General features: G+C 35.4%; 1 protein-coding gene across 4 annotated transcripts in view; it reads left to right on the top strand.

Moving 5' to 3' along the window:
* The window catches only part of DTL (denticleless E3 ubiquitin protein ligase homolog), a 50,734-nt gene that overhangs the window by 17,663 nt on the left and 17,310 nt on the right, over positions 1-15,761 (top strand). For all 4 annotated transcript variants that reach the window (XM_066261415.1, XM_066261414.1, XM_066261413.1 and 1 more), the window contains 6 exons: positions 294-406; positions 1,511-1,584; positions 2,928-3,031; positions 3,301-3,405; positions 8,686-8,798; positions 15,304-15,393. In XM_066261415.1, the coding sequence (XP_066117512.1) occupies positions 294-406; positions 1,511-1,584; positions 2,928-3,031; positions 3,301-3,405; positions 8,686-8,798; positions 15,304-15,393 (599 nt within the window). The remainder of the gene's footprint in view (positions 1-293; positions 407-1,510; positions 1,585-2,927; positions 3,032-3,300; positions 3,406-8,685; positions 8,799-15,303; positions 15,394-15,761) is intronic.

The raw sequence follows: 15,761 nt of genomic DNA, 5'->3' as shown, positions 1-15,761 counted from the left end.
TGAGTAATACGTCATTGTGGGGATGTACCACAGTTTATTCATCCATTCACCTACCAAAGAACATTTTGGTTGTTTCCAGATTTTGGCAATTATGAACAAAGCTGCTGTAAACATCCATGTACTTCTTTTTATGCGTTATCTCACCACAAAAGATGTAGTATGGTAGCACTGCTGGCTTCTAATTATACTTAATCTAATAAATATAATTAATTTTGAGATCTCATATAATTATTACATGCTGCATAGGAATAAAGTTCTGAAAACTGAATAAATTTCCTTGGAATATCTTACAGATGGATTTTATAGGCAAGTGAATCAAATCAGTGGTGCTCACAATACCTTAGACAAGCAAACCCCTTCAAAACCTAAGAAGAAACAAAATTCAAAAGGACTTGCTCCTTCTGTGGTAAGGTTTTATTAGCTGTATACATACTGTATGCAGATTTTAACAGTGGGATAGAATCTCATTTTAAAGAATATCTTGGGCATAAAACAGAACTTATATATTAAGTGAATGAGAATCTTCATTTCCTCCTGATATCAATGGGTTTATTGCTTAATGCTAATTCAGTACCTATAGTAGTAGTTTGCAAAACCTACTGTGCAACAGAGGAACCTAGGGAGCATGTTAAAAATTCAGCTTCCTGAGCCTTATCCCTAGAGGTCTCCATGCATGCACTTGTCTGTACCGCATAATGAGATTCACTAGGAGAGGGGGATTCACTAGTTTGAAGAAGTATATTAAAGCTCAAACAATGCCCATAATACATTTTTTTAAAATAAATCGCCATTGCTCTTATTTTAATGTATGTGTGTGTGTTTTTCCCAGTACTCCTGGTCTGTGGGGCCCAACTTAATATTTTGGCAAGGTGTGGTTGCTAAAACATTGGGACCTAAAATTGTATACCATGAACAGGACACAAGCATGAATGGAAACTGCCAGGGTTAGCATGAGGTCTTCAGAGGCCAGGTGAAGTTTAAATGAGTAACATTTTCAGACATTTAATTAGATCCTGAGCCAAGAAAACTTGTTAACAGCAATTAGGTAAAAACTCCATTGAGTACCTTTAAATTTTTTGTAGCATGTAATCATCTTTCATCTGTAATTCTTTAGACACATTCTTAATATTGTAATCTAGATATACAGTAACATTTTATAGATGAAACAAGAGCAGGAAAGTTAAATGAGTTTCCTAAGGATACACAGCTTATTAATAGGTCTCATTCTAAGTAGACAGAGTAGGCTTAAACAAGTTAAATCTTTTAATAACCAGTATGTTTCTTGAGTGTAAGTCAAAATGTTAACAGTATACTATAACCTAATGATGTTTATGTAATTTCCTTGCTAAAATTACTTCTTGGTCAGCGCTGATTACGGTTCATAGTAAGGGAAGATTTAGTCTAATTCACGAGTTTGGGGGAAAACAGACAATTTAGTACCTTGGTCTCTTGTTGGTGAAGATTGTGATATCTAAAAAGATTTACTTCTTTTTCTTCCTTGTGTTATTAGGATTTCCAGCAGAGCGTTACCGTGGTCCTCTTTCAAGATGAGAATACATTAGTCTCAGCGGGAGCCGTGGATGGGTAAGAGTCTTTATTTCTTGGCTCTTTTGATAAGGTCTCTTGTGAACTGTGAGGGGGAACTCACCTAGTCCTGTTGTAATTGAATGTATGCTTTTAACTTTCAACATAGTGAGTACCCAGCTGAGAAGAAGACCTGCAGATCACATTAGAAAATAGTTAGGCTGCTTGCTCAAATAAATTAATGAGATAATATATATGTCACACATAGCACATTGTCAAGCACATATGAGCAGTGTTGGCTGTTCCTATTATAGAGAAACTGGATGGGTAGCTTGCTTGTCTGTGCAGTATAATTTAGTCAGTGACTCTTATTTTGAGGAGTAAAATTTCTGCTATCTTGGATTTTATCTTCTCAGGTTTAGTAATAACCTGAAAGAAGGGATTTGATTCTGGGTATGTAATTGGCATTTCTAGGAGTACTCTCACTAGATTGATAGTAAAGCCTAATGACTTTCAATTCACATACCTACCATCACGGGTCTGGATTTTTTACTTCAGATAATTTTATGGCCCTTCTTGATTGGTTGCTTTGTTAGAATATAAGTTACTTGAGTATAGAGACTCTTTCTTTTTTAAACAATCTTCTTTGCCCCTTATTTGCTCATTATATCTCCCAAGACATCCTTCCCTTCAAAAAACATAATTTTAAAAGATGATGACTTAACAAAATAGGATTTGCATTATGTCCGCTGGACACAAACTCTTCTGTAGACCAAATTCTGAGGCACACATGCCGTGTTGACTAAAGGTCATTAGCTGTGCTTGTGAATGGCTGTGTGAGCTTGCTCTTTTTGTTTCCAGGGATACTACCCTGCTACACCAACCTGTGTTTTCAAGTCACCCGCAGACTAGGTATAGAGAATTAAGACAATTCTCCCAATAGATGAAATGAAAAAATACCTTGTTTCACATGAAAATTTTAGATTAATTAAGGAGTTACATAGAGAGATACAACCATTTGGACAGAGCTTATTACTTAACGCTGCCAACGGTTGCATATAGAGTGTTAAAACCTTAGGAAGTGTTTTTAACTACAAACAATGAAACAATGACTGTCAGCACCCAACCTTCGTCTTCCTTTTCCGCTCCCTTGAAGTTTGTAAACTCAAGGTAACCATCACTGGGTCAGATCACATCTGTTTCCGTTCTGCCAGAATTGAAAGCCTGACATTGGAGACAAGAGCATGAGACCGTTCAATCTGTTTGTCAGTGAGATATCCTCACTGTACCTGATCCGTGTGCCAGAGGAGTTAGATTAAAAGTTATTTCATGTTCAGTATAGTTGAAGCTGTTGGGGTTGGAGAAGGACTACAAAATTACTATTGCCTCACCTTGCTTTTTAGGGTAATTAAAGTATGGGATTTACGTAAGAATTACTCTACTTATCGACAAGAACCCATAGCATCCAAGTCTTTCCTGTACCCAGGTAGCAGCACTCGAAAACTAGGTAAGCCTTTTCATGAATATAAGTTTTTATTGTTATAAAGTAAATATCAAGCTGGCTTTCAGCAACACAGACTTGAGAAACTCTAATATGTGGTTGTATCTTTTTGAAGTTCAGAAAAATAAAGATAAGAATACTTTTGGTTTGTATATATTTTGTAGAAGAATTTTGATGATTCTCCTGTGGAATGAACTTTTGACCTCAGCATTTTTACTTCATTTCTACTCACGATTACCAGAACACAGTAACTAACTCAAGTTTCCTTTGTACAGGATACTCAAGTCTGATTTTGGATTCTACTGGCTCTACTTTATTTGCCAACTGCACAGATGACAACATCTACATGTTCAATATGACTGGATTAAAAACTTCTCCAGGTAGGATCTTAGTCATTCAAATTACTACCCAGAAACTAATACAGACTTTTTTGTTAGTGATAATTTTAAGACATACGAGATTTTTAGGGTTTTTGGTTATGTTTTCCCTACAAGAAAATAGAAGAAGAATCTGATATTTAAAGCTAATAAATGACATTTTTTTAAAAGAAACCAAAGTTTCTCAGGCATACTCGAGGGTTATTGGGGTTACATAATTTCAAGAACATTCTTAATTAAGCAGGCTACATAATAGTAACCTGGTTCTTCCTATAGACTTTGAATTCTATAACTAATATCCCGATCTGCCCAGTTCCCACTAAAGTAAGATGTGCTGATATACAAATCTTAAAATAGTATGGAACTTAGCAGGGCTCTTACAGAAGTTTCCAAAGATGGCCCTCAGGTCATCATTAGGACTTGGTATCTGTGGCAACATCACAATTGGCATTTCCAATGCCCTGAAATAGGTCTGGTGTTGTCTAAATAAGAACAAAAGGAAAGGAAAGAGATTTTATAACTTACTTTGCTATTTTCCTGAATGGAATCAGAACTTAGACAACTACTACTCTAGTTATCATTTGTTACAGTGTGGCACTAAAAAGAACCTTGAGTTCCATTTGTCCCTCTGCTGTTAAACAGATATGCCCAAGGCCACTTCACTAATGATTTAGCAACCTTTTTCCTGTGTTCCTAAAGTAATTTAATTGGCTTTCATAGATAGATACAGTACTTTAATTGGCTTTCATAGATAGATAGATGTAGATATAACATTTCTTAAAGACTGAATTACAGACAGACATGTATATATGGGACATATCTGGTAATTGCTTGTCTTTTTCAAAAAAGGTGCTGGGCTTAATACTTGATCTCCCATACTTTTAATTCACAATATTTCATTGTACTAAGTGATGTTCATGAAACATTTAAAGAGCCCAAATCATCAAAGGGAAGTTAAATTGAGCCTGTTATAATTTTAGAAGGATTTTTTGCATGGTTTTAAACATTAATAGTATACCCTACTTTATGCTAGCTTTTTTACACCAGCAGAGGGCAATAAATACATATAGGTTTAGTGGAAAATTTGGTCTATAGTTTAAAGCCGAGAAAGATGAAGAGTTATAGTTTTGAAGTTATATTACGAATAAAGGAGACTGTTTATTTTGTGCGGATTTATTTCTTGTCAAAAAGGAAGAAATTTTTCTCTACCCCTTTGGATTCCTCTGGCTAACCTAAGAATTTAATTGACATGTCACAGATAGAGAAAATTCAATTTAATTTTATACATGCAGGGGTTCCACAGAGTATTAAAGGGGCAACAGCAAATCAAGCAGTTGAGCTTATATGCCATCTTGTGCTAATGAGAAGAGGACAGTGGTTTGGAACTTCAAAGGGGAGGAAGGCATTTTACATAGAGATGGAAAGGCAAATGTTTGGTGAACAAATGTTTACTGGGTTGTACAGAGACAGTGGGACACAGCAAACTGATCTCTTGTCTTTTCCCACCACCTGTGTTCTTTATAGATACCTCTGGTGATAACTCTGTTACGGGAACAGGCCCTTTATCTAAATTCTTGTAGGCTATTATGGGGGAGGTAACAAGAAAAACTTCCTGAGCCTTCTGTTTCTTAAAAATAATCAGCGTAGGCCTGACCTGTGGTGGCTCAGTGGATAAAGCATCGACCTGGAAACACTGAGGTCGCCAGTTCGAATCCCTGGGCTTGCCTGGTCAAGGCACATATGGGAGTTGTTGCTTCCTGCTCCTCCCCCTTCCTCCCTCTCTCTCTCTCCTCTCTAAAATGAATAAATAAAAAATATTAAAAAAAAAATAATCAGCGTAAATTAGTTCTTATGCCAAAGAAACACATTTGGGGTAGCAAATTTTGCTCTCCTACAGTTCTGCCTCCAAGAAGTTTCACAGTTCAGAAGTGGAGTTGAAACACTGTTACATCAAACTGAACCAGTCTCTTAGTCCTGACAATTGATTAGTCTAGTTAAATTCATTTCAGGAGGCAAAGATTCATGTGGTCTCCCAAATTAGGCCTATACTGTATAAGCAAGAATATAGGTATTCAATAAGAGGCATTTCTATGGAAATGAGCAAATTATAAACCAGTTTCTGAGCCTCGGGAGCAGCCAGTCAAGAAGATTTCTACATGTCAGGGTTGAAACATCTTTTGCAGTTTGAAATATCTGATGATATCATCAGGTGTTAAGATAAACTTTCTGAGTGGCTTACACAACAGGCATAAAAATTGTCTAAACATGGACTGTTGTGATCTCTTAAGTTTTTATCAAGTTAACTTGCTATTGGACTTCTCCTGTAATAAATACCTTTAACTTTGGGTTAATTCCTCTCTTCTTGAGCTCCCCAAAACATTGAGTTTCCTCTGCCTGCCAGGAAGTAACCTTCCTTGCTCAACCGAACCCTGTAAGCAAGGTACCAGGCAGATTTTTTTCCAAAAGGGCTTTATTGGCTTTCATAAAGTCAATCTTAGTTCCTTAAAGCTATCTGGTTATATTTGAGTTTATATATGTCTCTCTCAAACATGACATTCCAGTCAAAGCCTTGGTAATATAGCCTGTGTTTCCAGTTGTGTCCTGTTAAAAGAGAACAGATTCTTAATGAACTTATGTAAATACCTGTATTGCATAGAAATGAGAATATTCCCTAAGACTTTACAGACTAGAGGGGTCAGGTAGGAAGAAAAGATAAATGTTTCAATTCTACTTGGAAAGGTGTAATTTACCAAATTGCTGTGGATCATAAGGTAGCCCAGGAGAGGAAATATTCTTATACCTAGAAAACAAGAGATTAAAGAACCAATATTTCAAATAAAAGGTCATAAAAGTTATAATCTTTATTCATTTAGTTTCGTGTAATTAAGTCTTGTTGATCTTGATCTTTTGTTAGCAATTTTATGAAGCCATCAGTTTCTCTATTAGAGAGTTCTACAAATTCTTACCTAGTTCAGTAGTATGATCTGAAAGTTATTAGAAACCTGTTATTCCAAAGTACTTTTCATGATCTCTTTGAAGATGAATCATATTTGCAGAAGCATCAGAATAAAAAAGTAACTGTCTGTGAATGACAAAAGGCTTATAATGCCATGGTTAAAGATCCGATTACCATGCAATTGACAGGGAAGTTTGATTTTTGCTATGGCACACATTTTAAGATAGGGTATAGAATTGTGACAGATAATATCACCAAGACATTGTTTTAAGAATTGCATATAATTTTTAGAGCACTTATTATGTTAACATTCACCCCTGTGATAGAACTTAAGAAGGCTTATCACTACTTATTTGACAGTGTTTCCCATGTAATTTTACATGCCAGATAAACCTAGTTAAATAACTTTTTATAAAAACAGAAAAAATTCTTTGAAATGTTTTTTAAAAAATTACAATTAGTTGAAGTCAAAAAGACTTCATTTAGAATTTGATTATGGGAAGTTTGTCAAAACTGTTGAAAGTTTTTAAAATAAATAGGATCATAGGTCACTGTGAAACAATATTTAGTTAACTATTTAACCATGATGACCATGATGGTAGTTAAAGATTTTGTAGGCAAATTTAGAAAGTTAAAACGTGTAAGTAAAACTTAGCTCTTGTCATCAAAGGCCCGATAAAAACAACATAGATAAAACCTAAAATCTCTGCTTTTTAATTAGATTATTCAAAGGTAATGGAAACCTATTCATAATCTCTTTATCAAGAGCAAATCATAAGTCTAATAGATCTTTGTTCTTTTAACAGAGAGAAAACCAACTTCTAATTTTGCATCAGTTTACTTTTGATGCTAAGATTCATTTACTTAAATTAAATTTATCTCAATGTTAGCCAGCTTGTCCATACATAAAGCTTTTAAGTTCCTTTCTCACAAACCTTCTATGACTTCCTTTTTTTATATTCAGATTTTGTCCTATGCTTTCTCTCTCTTTTTTTTTAAATTGCTTTTTAGGACAAAATAAGCTTTCCCTTAGCAAAATACATTTCCATTTCTTAATACTGTGTTTTTGTTTTTTAACTGAAAACACAAAATTTTTTTTTTTGCATACTAGGATGTTTCCCTTATTTTAATAGTTTTAACTACATGTACAAATTAGAATTTTTAACCCTTAGAAACCTAAAATTTCTAGTGAAAACTAAGTAAGCAATTGTGGACTCTGTTATTCCAGTATTTTTTTTTAATTGGCAAACTATGAATGCATTTTATAATTTCTGGGAAAATGTTTATTTATAGTGCAATCTTTTAGTAAAGCACAAACAGGTTACTAACAGACCCAAACATAATGGGTCTACAATATGTGTATCTCCAATGATTCATATGCTGCTTAACTTCACAGTGAAAGTTTAATGCAGAGTATTTGATATGTAGGGTTTTTTTTTAAAGCTATAACTAGAAAATTTTTTTCCAGTTTTATTCTAGCAAAAGGAAGGGATTTCAGTGAGCGCTGATGGCAAGCTGTCAGTACCTTAATGATTCTTTCTGTTGTTAAAAGATTGGAGTGAAATTGTTTTTTCCTGTGTGAATGTATTCTTAAATTCTCCAATAAGAATTTTTTTTTTTTTCTAGTAATGTTCTGATGCTGGAGACTTCAAATTTGGTCTCCTTAGGACAGACATACCTACCAATTGAGCTCATTATGCTAGATTGGATTACTTTGCCTTTCACTATGTAGATAGTGAAAAGTCTAAACCTAAAAGCTAAACCTAACCTAGTTGAGTATCTTACATATGAACATATAGTTTACCCCACTAGCTACTTCTGCTGTTTAGCCTATTTCAAGTGCTGAGTTAAAAAGATTTCTTCGTCCAAGATAAGCTATCCATAAATCTAAACTCTTTTTACTAGTTTTTACCTATTTGGCAACAAATGTTAGAAGGTCCTACTCTTCGTAGCACTATGATGTCTAGTGAAGAAAGAATAAAATACAAAATTTATCCTCAAGAGATCAGAATTCTAAGAGAAATAAAGATTGGTGTTTTATGCAGTGGAAAAAGCCATACTCTGAGGTAGGAAGAGAGTGTCTTATCAAGGTACTTTACTGAAAAATTGGACATGGGTTCTATTTTGTCCTTTAAGGATGTTTTTTCATTACTGTAGTCAGCTCCGTACCAGGTATTTGGGTTTAGATCATGAGATTGGATCTAATATGATATTCTTTATATTATTTCCTTTGTTTTCTGGCAATGTCCAATTCCCTTTTATTTGGTGAATGTAACTTGACCATCTGCTTCAATAGTTAATACATTGATTTGTTTTCCCTCTGGCAGTGGCTGTCTTCAATGGACATCAGAACTCTACCTTTTATATTAAATCCAGTCTTAGTCCAGATGACCAGTTTTTAGTCAGTGGCTCAAGTGATGAAGCTGCCTATATCTGGAAGGTAAGTTGCCAAATTTTCCCCACAAACATGAGACTAAAGTATTTTTGCAAATATTTTTTTCTTCCAAGATGAGGTAAGTTTAGTGTAAACACATGCTGTTACCTTTTTGTACATCATATGTTCAATAAAAGTTGTGTATTGCTTTAAATATAAACAAAACTTGGCAAAATACATCACACTTTCATGACTAGAGCTCAGAAATTGACAATCTGTATCCACCAAGAGTCACAGACTACAAAGAAATTAAGAATTCAGAAGACTGGAACAAACCTTAATTAATTTGTCCTGTTTCTTGGAAAAACATGCTATGCTGCCCTGTGTTTTCAAACTCTCATTCAAAATACAGAGTATTTTAATCTTTAGGATTTAGTCTATGCCCAAATCAACCATCAAACTTCACACAAAACACTCAAAAGTATTTGTATAATGATGTGGTCTTGACCTACTTGTCCTAGAAGTGGTTTGATCTTTTGATCTTGAGTCTACTAAAATAGATGAGGCTAGTTTATCAGTTTTATATATATTTAATGGCATTATTTAAATTTTTTTTATTTTACAATTTCTCATTCTCGCTATACATATATATGTGTATATATTTTTAAATAAACAATTCTAAAGTGATTATTGTATGCTAAGAAATTTAAAGCTGTCCATTTGAAAATCAGTGGAGAAAACTGACCACTGAAAAATGCCCTCAGAATAATTATAATGTAAATGTCTTGGAGTTCAAGAGAGATGAATATTGAGGCATTGTTTTCCTAGGGCTAGAAATTAACTATCTCCTAGGTCACCGTGTAATTTCATAAATGTCCTTGATATTGGTGAATTGAATGGTCAGAGTTTACACTCTGGATTGTAGACTCAGAATGTCTGAAACTTTATAGTCCCATAGAGTCAATATTATCAAATCCCTTCTTGGGAGAAATTATGTCATTTTTTGTCCTGCCAACCTCTAGGAAGTCCCATCTTTAATGTTTGTTGTCTTAGAACAAGGGTAGAAGCTATCAGGAATAAAGCAGAATTCTTCAGCTAATTCCATATGATTCTGGAAGAAGTACTAAAGATTTCTCTGTATACCTAGAGTTGCAAAAATGCAACACTTCCTTATTAAAAGCTTTTAGTAACAATATCCTAGATGATCACAAGGTGGAGGTATTGTTCTAGCCAAGATGCTTTTACTACTATATATTTCTTTTGTTTTGTTTTTAAATGAAAATTTGCTTATAAAACATATATTTGAGACCCATTTTGTGATAAAAGTTTTCACCTAACTGGTTCATCCTCATCCTGCTAGTTTTGCTTGTGGACTGTATAGCACCCTAGAAAGCACCCCAGGTGCTTTCTAAAACTGAATTAGCCTAGAAAGGTGGTTCAGGTTCTCTTTTCCATTAAAGCACCCAGGAGTGAGCACAGCTTCATTGGGCTCATGCCATAGGCACTTCTATACACTTAGCTGGAGGGGGGGAGAGGGGGGGCCAGCTAGCTTCTTGTCTAAATCTTCTGACTTGAGCTTTCAACTTCAATAATACATGTCAATATCACTGCTTCCATCTTATATTTTACATTTTGAGTTTCAAATTTGGTCTTAGGCTTCTTATTTTACTATCTTCTGGTTTTCCTGTTCTTCTTGCCTCACTATCTTACCTACATTCCGTTCTCTAACTTTGGCTTTCAACTTAGCAGGATGATCTTTCTTTTTCTTTTTTTCTTTCTTTTTGTTAAGTTTATTGGGGTAACATTGGTTAATAGGATCATATAGATTTCAAGTGTATATTTCTATGATACATGATCTGTATACTGCATTGTGTGCCACCATCTTCCATCACCGTATATCTGGCCCCTTTACCCCTTCCCCCTCCCCCCTTCCCCCTGGTAAACACCACACTGTTGTCTGTCTATGCCTTTCAGTTTTGTATTTCACATATGGGTGAAATCATATACTTAGCTTTTTCTGACTGACTTTTATTTTACTTAGGAGGATTTCATTCCTGCCAAAGTCTGTATCTATTTAACTTTGTTATTTTCTTATTCTTCATTGATTTGTGAGGTGAGCAGAAGCATCAACTCGTTGCTGAACTTAGTTGTTCTACCTAGTTATGTACTCACTGATGCCTTCTTGTGTGTGTCCTACGTGGGGATTGAACCAGCAACCTTGGTGAGCTGTATTGATGTGTTATCCACTGAGCCACCTGGCCAAGAAGTTTCTTCTTAAAAGAAAACAATTCAGACAACACACCAAGAAGCATAATAAAGGATTGTCTAAAAAAATACTATGCCCTGATCATTTTTAAAAATCATTTAAAGTCAGTTTTTAAAAATCATTTAAAATCAGTTTCTTAATTATATACATAATTAAGATATAGATACAGTTTTATTGCCAGCCATCTTTGCTAGTACAAAGACCTTTTTTGTTTAGGGGAATGAGGGTTGAGGGATACTCCCTCACTTCAAAGACATGCAGTAAAGATACCTGGCTGTTGTTAGTAACCCATTTTCAGATATCTAATGGCTATCACATTCAGGTGACCCTTTCTGAATTCCTAGGCTGGGACACGTTAGTGCTGAATGACATGGGTCAGACATGATGTTCTCCTGCCTGTCTACACATAACTCAGTGTGCAGACTCTGATATTTGAGATCCTGGCAAGCTTACTGCTCCTAAAATTGAATTAGCCTAGAAAGGTAGCTCAGTTTCTCTTTTCCATTAAAACAAAGGGTTTGGGGTTTAAAAAACAAACTTCACACAAGCAGAATATTCAGCCTGGTAGATTGTCTTATTAACTGCTACATTTCCAAGAAGTCAGAATTCTTTCAAGTGTTTGTATTTTTCCTATATTATAAGGTCCATGAGCATAAGAAGGCAGAGTAAAAGAAAGGAGTTTTAGATCTTGAGCCATAGGAGAATGGCCTTTTAATGTTTACCTTACCACTACCCACCACAGGGGTTTTGTAACATAAACTCGCTAGTACTGACATCTAAGACTTAAAAATAAAAAGGTTTAATATTACATATTTTTTCTTTTTAATTTCCTATCCCTTGCCCCACCCTCACCCCTATTTCCTCCTTTCCTGGTTCATTTCTGATGCCACACCTGGATAGTATTGAAGCAGTTATAAATAAACTGATTTGGCACCGTTGTTCTCCCGCTGACTGGCAAAAACATTGAGCCTGACACTTTAGGAAGTGTAACTGGTCTCATGGCAGAAATAAAGATTATATTTGGTTTTTCACTGGGCAGAGTAACATTTTTTTATTTTTTTTTACAGAGACAGAGAGCCAGAGGGAGGGATAGATAGGGACAGACGGACAGGAATGGAGAGAGATGAGAAGCATCAATCATTAGTTTTTCATTGCTACATCTTAGTTGTTCATTGATTGCTTTCTCATATGTTCCTTGACTGCGGGCCTTCAGCAGACTGAGTACCCCTTGCTTGAGCCAGTAACCTTTGGTCCAAGCTGGTGAGCTCTGCTCAAACCAGATGAGCCCGCGCTCAAGCTGGCGACCTCGGGGTCTCAAACCTGGGTCCTCCGCATCCCAGTCCCACGCTCTATCCACTGCGCCACCACCTGGCCAGGCCAGAGTAAGATTTTTTGAGAAAAGGTGCTGATCTTTTTTGCGTGTTTTAAGAATATAAAATGTTCTATGAAGTCTGTAGGTTAGAGCCAGTTACTACTAGAGGTAGAATCATGGTTCTGGAGTTTAACTTTGGGATTCTTGTGCCTTGGATTAAAGTCTTTCAGACAATTGGAATATGTAAGAGAAGACAGCTCTGTGTTTGACCATCCCAGAATGCATAGACTTAAATGTGTCATGGACTTAATAGTCTCCTCTTCTTTCTTAAAAGAGGGATGGAGGGCTTTTAAGAAATCATGTAATGATGGTAATGTTTTTATAATTATGAAGTGACTGTCAATAAAAATTTATTTAAATAGAAATGAAGGATTTAAAAGCCACCTGAGTTTCATTAGAGGAAGCTGGTCTCCCTTGAAGCAGTCACCAAGTGCACTGCGCCATGCCGGGATAGCCCGACCTGTATTCACACTTTCCGGACATTAGTTCTCACTTCGCGGTACTGCCCCTTCCTCCGTTTCCCAGGGATCACGGGACCCAGGAGAACCTCAGTGTGCACGCGGAGATCAACGTAAATTTCCTCACATACCCTCCACTTTTTTTTATTTAGATAGAATTCATATACTATAATCATCATTTTAGTCATTTTAATGTATACATTTCAGTGATTTTTTTTTTAGTATAATCATAATATTATGCACCTGTCACCACCATCTCATCATTTTTATAACTCCAGAAAGAAACTCCATACCCTTTAAAACTCACTCTCCATTCCCTCCTGCTTCTGGGAACCACTAACCTGTGTTTTGTTTTTATGGATTTGCTTATTCTGTACATTTTGTATAAATAGAATCATACAATATGTGGTATTTTATGTCTGAGTTCTTTCACTTAACATGTTTTTAAGATTTGTTGTTTTATTGCATATGTCAGTACTTCATTCCTTTTCATGGCTGAATAGTCCATTGTATGAATAGTCCATATTTTGTTTATCCATTCATCAGTTAGTGGACATTGGAATTATTCCACTCTTTGGCTTTATGAATAAAACTACTATGAACATTCATGTACAAGTTTTTGTTTGAATATAATTTCCCTTCTTGCGGGAGAATATACCTAAGAGTAGACTTACTGGCTCATGTAGTTATTAATTCTGTGTTTAACATTCTGGAGGGATGTTTCCTTCACTTGTAAATGCTGTGTAAAGTGCCTGGTCCATGGTAATTATTCAACAAATACTGACTTTTATTGTTATTATTCCTACCTTATTATCAAATTGTAAAAAAGTTTTTTCAATGGGTCTATCCTTTGTTTTTCCTCTCAGATCCTATAGATAAATGTAGTAATATATGTACATTTTACTGGTAGCAGTTTGGTTTCTCTTGAAATTTATTTTGATGTTTGAGTACACATTTAGGTTTTCCTAGGTATTGTAATGCCTGGGAAACTGAGGAAGGGGCAGTATTGTGAAATGAAAAGCTAGAAGCAACAAGCAGAGTAAACCAGTGGAGTAGAATAATGTCTTTCTACCAGGGAGGGTCAAGAGGATATGAGGATTTCCATTTCCTTTTAACTTGCTGCCACCAGACCTGGGTGGGTTTTGGGTGATTAGAAGCTTGATGGGCTGGGGCCCATTAGTAGAGGAGGAAGGAGAATGTGGCTATTGAGATAGTTAAAGACTATCTTGGGAGTCTTTTTAAAAATATGCTAACTCGTAGAAGAATAAGTTATTGTTCTCTGTGGCATTGTAGGAGTAAGTGAAATCCTTTTAGATAGTACTCAGAAAAAGCTTCCTTTCTGTTAAACTTTAATTCACACAGCAAGGCAAATTAGGCTCTGTTCTTTGTCTTCTTTTGCTTTTTAAATCATATATGTGCCAATTAAACCATGAGAGGAGTAGGAATAAGTTGGATAACTTAATGATTTAGTGTGTCAAATCTCTTAACTACAATTTGAGGAATCTATTAAGTTTACTTAGTCATACAAATATTCTTATCAGAGTCGCCTCCACTTTCTTTATATAAATGAGCAATGATTCAGAGCCTCAGGAAAATGAAGAGAATAATTTCTTTTTTTTAAACACACGTGCTAATAATAGTTATGCGAGTTTGTACTCCATGTTAAGCTGATTAATTCCCATGACCTTTGAAAGAGATTGACAGCCCTTCAATCAGATAGCTGTCAAATGCATATTACTAGTGGCACCCAGAGAGGGGGAAAATACGGTTCTTGGCCACATGCATAGTACTTCACAAAGTGGAGCCTTCTTTTTTATGCATTAAAATGTGGCAAAAGTTACATGAAAATTCAAGGTTTCTTTAAGCAGATTAACTGAAATAAAATTTTAGAGGAATTTTTCTTCCAAAAAAGATATCAAAGTGCCATGTAAAATATAGTTTACATCCTTCAAAATGAAGGGTTATAACTTTGGACTTTGGTAAAAGTCAGTGAGTCTTCTTTTAGAAGAAAGGCTATCCTCTTGTCCCAACAATGCCAACAGCCACTGCTGTCTAGAAACGATCTGAAGTGTCTAGGCTCTGTAAAAACAGGATTGTCCTTGAAGTGCACTACCTAGCAGATGAAGCTCATCCTTGCATCACATTAAGAGCGGAGAGGAGAGGGACAGCACCAGTCTTGAATTTTAGTCAAAATATGTGTAGCTAGATAGCTCTGGTTTGAAATAAGACTTATCCTAGTATCTAAGCTTTTTATTTACTTATTTTGGCTATTTTCATTCTGTTTCCTCAGATCAATGACAAAAATACTTTTATTGCCATTGAGTTTTTTCTTAGCTCTAACTAGGCATGCCTAGGGGCCTTTGGTAACAACCCCAAAGATCTCTAAGGCACAAATATGAAGAGATGCAAAGCCTTTATTTTGGGAGGCTAACACTGCTTTGCTGACTTGTTTGTTTCTTTTTCATGGTGCACTAGGTGTCCACACCCTGGCATCCTCCAACTGTGCTTCAGGGTCATTCTCAAGAAGTCACCTCTGTGTGCTGGTGTCCATCAGACTTCACAAAGGTTTGTAAACAAATATCTATACTTGGCTTAAAAAGTTGATCATAGATTTGTAGGTTTTCTCAAGGATTGTTTCAGAGTTATATAGACTTTGCTTAAATAGACATTTAAAAGAGGCAGACGCCTTCCAGGATTGGCATATATCACACATATTCTACTTCTCTCTACTAGTAGAGATAATGTATCGTGCGCTAAGGAATAAGGATAGATTTCTTGGTTCCCTAGAGTCATTCCTTTCCTAAACCTAGAATTAAGTTTTTAATTTAATTAAAATTTAATCTTAAAATCTAAGGTAAGGACTTGTCTTTTTAACTTTTCTACATATTGTAAATGTGACATCTTGATTGTTCTTCACAGTCCAGCTTATATTT

The sequence above is a fragment of the Saccopteryx bilineata genome, chromosome 2, assembly GCF_036850765.1.
Source record: "Saccopteryx bilineata isolate mSacBil1 chromosome 2, mSacBil1_pri_phased_curated, whole genome shotgun sequence".
In the NCBI taxonomy this organism is placed as follows: domain Eukaryota; kingdom Metazoa; phylum Chordata; class Mammalia; order Chiroptera; family Emballonuridae; genus Saccopteryx; species Saccopteryx bilineata.
The sequence above is the reverse complement of the archived record's forward strand: the minus strand, read 5'-3'. Positions and strand labels throughout refer to the sequence as shown.